At 44.5% G+C, this 4,948-nt stretch overlaps 1 protein-coding gene across 1 annotated transcript in view; it reads right to left on the bottom strand.

Annotated features, from left to right (window-relative positions):
- Nucleotides 1-3,171, bottom strand: part of LOC127929634 (glutamate receptor ionotropic, NMDA 2A-like) — a 20,869-nt gene extending 17,698 nt beyond the window's left edge. Inside the window, exon 1 of the mRNA XM_052517658.1 lies at nt 3,166-3,171. Within this exon, the coding sequence (XP_052373618.1) occupies nt 3,166-3,171 (6 nt within the window). The remainder of the gene's footprint in view (nt 1-3,165) is intronic.
- Nucleotides 3,172-4,948: the final 1,777 nt, after the last annotated feature.

Raw genomic sequence — 4,948 nt, 5'->3', positions numbered from 1 at the left:
TGATGCTACTCCTATTGATAGAAGGTATTGATACTACTGATGTTACTACTACCTATTGATACTACTGATGTTACTACTCCTACTACTACTACTGAGTTACATTGATACTACTGATGTTACTATCCTATTGATACTACTGATGTTACTACTCCTATTGATACTACTGATAATATATGTTACTACTGTTATAAATATATGCTATTGATACAGATGTTACTATCCTATTGATACTACTGATGTTACTACATTGTCATGTGTGCATACATTCTACAGTAGATGGGATACTACTGATGTTACTACTCCTATTGATACTACTGATGTTACTACTCCTATTGATACTACTGATGTTACTACTACCTATTGATACTACTATGTTACTGATACTACTGTTACTACATTGCTACTACTACCAACTGAGCTACAGAAGGACCGATGTCACTACTGGGTTACTACTCCTATTGATACGGCTGATGCTTCCTGATGTTGTCTGTAATGGTTTCCACATCCGACAAGCGTCAGAGCCGGTGTCGATACTACTGATTTACTACTCCTATTGATCTTAGTCCTGTATTGCCGCTTCGCCTGTTTGATGGTTCATCAGAGGGGATAGTGGGATTTCTTATAAGCTTCCGATGTTAGAGTCCCGCTCCTTGAAATTGGCAGCTCTAGCCTTTCACTCAGTGCGGGTGCTGCCTGTAATCCATGGCTTCTGGTTGGGGTATGTGACGTTACGGTCACTGTGGGGACGTTACGTCCTCAATGCCCTTATTGATGAAGCCAGTGACTGATGTGTTATACTCCTCAATGCCATCGGAAGAATCCCGGAACATGTTCCAGTCTGTGCTAAAAACAGTCCTGTAGTTTAGCATCTGCTTCATCTGACCACTTTTAATTGAGTCACTGGTGCTTCCTGCTTTAATTTGAGCTTGTAAGCAGGAATCAGGAGGATAGAGTTATGTTCAGATTTACCAAATGGAGGGCGTTGGAGAGCTTTGTAGGCGTCTCTGTATGTGGAGTAAAGGTGGTCTAAAATGTTTCTCCTCTGGTTGCACATTTGACATGCTGGCAGAAATGAGGTAACACTGATTTAAGTTTCCTGCATTAAAGTCCCCGGCCACTAGGAGCGCTGCCTCTGGGTGAGTGGTTTCCTGTTTGCTTATGGGGGAGTGAGGTCATCGGTCACTCATTGAGTGAGGTCATCGGTCTGTGTTTGCAGCCTGTGTTTGCAGACAGATTTTCCTCCCTGTTCAGATTATTCAGTGAAGCGGATTACCCCTCCCCCATAAACGAGTGTGAAAGTACGAGCTTTTGGCCACTAGATGGCACTGTTCCTGGTACTGTCACGCCCATTTATCTCTCTCCCTATAAATGAGTGTGAAAGTACCAGCTTTTGGCCACTAGATGGCACTGTTCCTGGTACTGCCACACCCGTTTATCCCTCTCTCTATAAATGAGTGTGAAAGTACCCTTTTGGCCACTAGGTGACTGTTCCTGGTACTGCCACACCCGTTTATCCCTCTCCGCCTATAAATGAGTGTGAAAGTACCAGCTTTTTCCATCTACAGGCCTAGGTGGCACTGTTCCTGGTACTGCCACACCCGTTTATCCCTCTCCGCCTATAAATGAGTGTGAAAGTACCAGCTTTTGGCCACTAGATGGCACTGTTCCTGGTACTGCCACACCCGTTTATCTCTCTCCCCTATAAATGAGTGTGAAAGTACCCTTTTGTACTAGATGGCACTGTTCCTGGTACTGCCACACCCGTTTATCTCCTTTTGGCCACTAGATGGCACTGTTCCTGGTACTGCCACACCCTAATAAATGAGTGTGAAAGTACCAGCTCCACTAGGTGGCACTGTTCCTGGTACTGCCACACCTACGTCCCTCTCCCCCTATAAATGAGTGTGAAAGTACCAGCTTTTACCCACTAGGTGGCACTGTTCCTGGTACTGCCACACCCGTTTATCTCTCTCCCCCTATAAATGAGTGTGAAAGTACCAGCTTTTTGGCCACTAGGTGGCACTGTTCCTGGTACTGCCACACCCGTTTATCTCTCTCCCCCTATAAATGAGTGTGAAAGTACCAGCTTTTGGCCACTAGATGGCACTGTTCCTGGTACTGCCACACCCGTTTATCTCTCTCCCCCTATAAATGAGTGTGAAAGTACCAGCTTTTGGCCACTAGGTGGCACTGTTCCTGGTACTGCCACACCCGTTTATCTATTTAACTCGTCTCTTGTGTTTATTCAATGAATCACATTTGTTTTTTGCAATTTTGGATAGAAAACCAATAGCTTTTGCTTATGATGAATAAAATAGTGTGGTCAACCTCACGTCAAGCCAGGAGTCCATGTAAGCAATTCAAGGTGGATTTTTTAAAAAACATTTTTACCTTTAAATGTAATAAGAACATATTCTTATTTTCAATGACGGCCTGGGAACAGTGGGGTAACTGCCTGTACAGGGGCAGAACGACAGATTTGTACCTTGTCAGCTCGGGGGTTTGAACTCGCAACCTTCCGGTTACTAGTCCAACGCTCTAACCACTAGGCTACGCTGCTAAATAAGCGGAGAGGAGAGCAGAGCAGAGGAGAGGAGAGGAGAGGAGAGGAGAGGAGAGGAGAGGAGAGGAGAGGAGAGGAGAGGAGAGGAGAGGAGAGGAGAGCAGAGCAGAGGAGAGGAGAGGAGAGGAGAGGAGAGGAGAGGAGAGGAGAGGAGAAATAGGTGTACTAATGCAGGATCAATTATAGACAGTAGAAGAGACTACCAACGACCTACATCTTCTCATCAAAAAACACACTCTCTCCAAGAACATGAATCATTAATAACTTATCAACACAACCCCTGCCAGAGCAGCCAGACAGCTCTACGTAAGATCACACCTAGAGGATGAGCTTACTTATTACTTAATCCATCAATTATTGTGCCAGTCACATTCTGTTAAAGGTCCCCAGAGCACACATATCCCTGGGTCCCCAGAGCACACATATCCCTGGGTCCCCAGAGCACACATATCCCTGGGTCCCCAGAGCACACATATCCCTGGGTCCCCAGAGCACACATATCCCTGGGTCCCCAGAGCACACATATCCCTGGGTCGCTTGTCTTTTCAGTTCGCTGCAGCTGGAACGAGCTGCAACGAAACACTCAAACCGGACAGTTTTACCTCCATGGACACTCTTACTGACAGTTGTGACTACTTTGTGTGATGTATTGTTGTCTCTACCTTCTTGTCCTTTGTGCTGTTGTCTGTGCACAATAATGTTTGTACCATGTTTTGTGCTGCTTCCATGTTGAGTTCATGTTTTGTTGATACATGTTGTGTTGCTACCATGTTGTTGTCATGTTGTGTTGCTCCATGTTGTTGTCATGTTGTGTTGCTACCATGTTGTTGTCATGTTGTGTTGCTACCATGTTGTTGTCATGTTGTATTGCTACCATGTTGAGTTGCTACCATGTTGAGTTGATACCATGTTGTTGTCATGTTGTGTTGCTACCATGTTGTTGTCATGTTGTGTTGCTACCATGTTGTTGTCATGTTGTGTTGCTACCATGTTGTTGTCATGTTGTGTTGCTACCATGTTGTTGTCATGTTGAGTTGCTACCATGTTGTTGTCATGTTGAGTTGATACCATGTTGTTGTCATGTTGTGTTGCTACCATGTTGTTGTCATGTGTTGTTGTCATGTTGTGTTGCTACCATGTTGTTGTCATGTGTTGTTGTCATGTGGTGTTGCTACCATGTTGTTATCATGTTGTGTTGCTACCATGTTGTTGTCATGTTGAGTTGCTACCATGTTGTTGTCATGTTGTGTTGCTCCATGTTGTTGTCATGTTGAGTTGCTACCATGTTGTTGTCATGTTGTGTTGCTACCATGTTGTTGTCATGTTGTGTTGCTACCATGTTGTCATGTTGTGTTGCTACCATGTTGTGTTGCTACCATGTTGTGTTGCTACCATGTTGTTGTCATGTTGTATTGCTGCCATGCTGTCTTAGGTCTCTCTTTATGTAGTGTTATGGTGTCTCACTGCCATGCTGTCTTAGGTCTCTCTTTATGTAGTGTTATGGTGTCTCACTGCCATGCTGTCTTAGGTCTCTCTTTATGTAGTGTTATGGTGTCTCACTGCCATGCTGTCTTAGGTCTCTCTTTATGTAGTGTTATGGTGTCTCACTGCCATGCTGTCTTAGGTCTCTCTTTATGTAGTGTTATGGTGTCTCACTGCCATGCTGTCTTAGGTCTCTCTTTATGTAGTGTTATGGTGTCTCACTGCCATGCTGTCTTAGGTCTCTCTTTATGTGGTGTTATGGTGTCTCACTGCCATGCTGTCTTAGGTCTCTCTTTATGTAGTGTTATGGTGTCTCACTGCCATGCTGTCTTAGGTCTCTCTTTATGTAGTGTTATGGTGTCTCACTGCCATGCTGTCTTAGGTCTCTCTTTATGTAGTGTTATGGTGTCTCACTGCCATGCTGTCTTAGGTCTCTCTTTATGTAGTGTTGTGGTGTCTCACTGCCATGCTGTCTTAGGTCTCTCTTTATGTAGTGTTATGGTGTCTCACTGCCATGCTGTCTTAGGTCTCTCTTTATGTAGTGTTATGGTGTCTCACTGCCATGCTGTCTTAGGTCTCTCTTTATGTAGTGTTATGGTGTCTCACTGCCATGTGTCTTAGGTCTCTCTTTATGTAGTGTTATGGTGTCTCACTGCCATGTTGTCTTAGGTCTCTCTTTATGTAGTGTTATGGTGTCTCACTGCCATGCTGTCTTAGGTCTCTCTTTACGTAGTGTTATGGTGTCTCACTGCCATGCTGTCTTAGGTCTCTCTTTATGTAGTGTTATGGTGTCTCACTGCCATGCTGTCTTAGGTCTCTCTTTATGTAGTGTTATGGTGTCTCACTGCCATGCTGTCTTAGGTCTCTCTTTATGTAGTGTTATGGTGTCTCACTGCCATGCTG

The sequence above is a fragment of the Oncorhynchus keta genome, unplaced genomic scaffold (assembly GCF_023373465.1).
Source record: "Oncorhynchus keta strain PuntledgeMale-10-30-2019 unplaced genomic scaffold, Oket_V2 Un_scaffold_9288_pilon_pilon, whole genome shotgun sequence".
Taxonomy (NCBI): Eukaryota; Metazoa; Chordata; class Actinopteri; order Salmoniformes; family Salmonidae; genus Oncorhynchus; species Oncorhynchus keta.
Note: the sequence above shows the minus strand (reverse complement) of the source record. Positions and strands in the feature narration are given on the sequence as shown.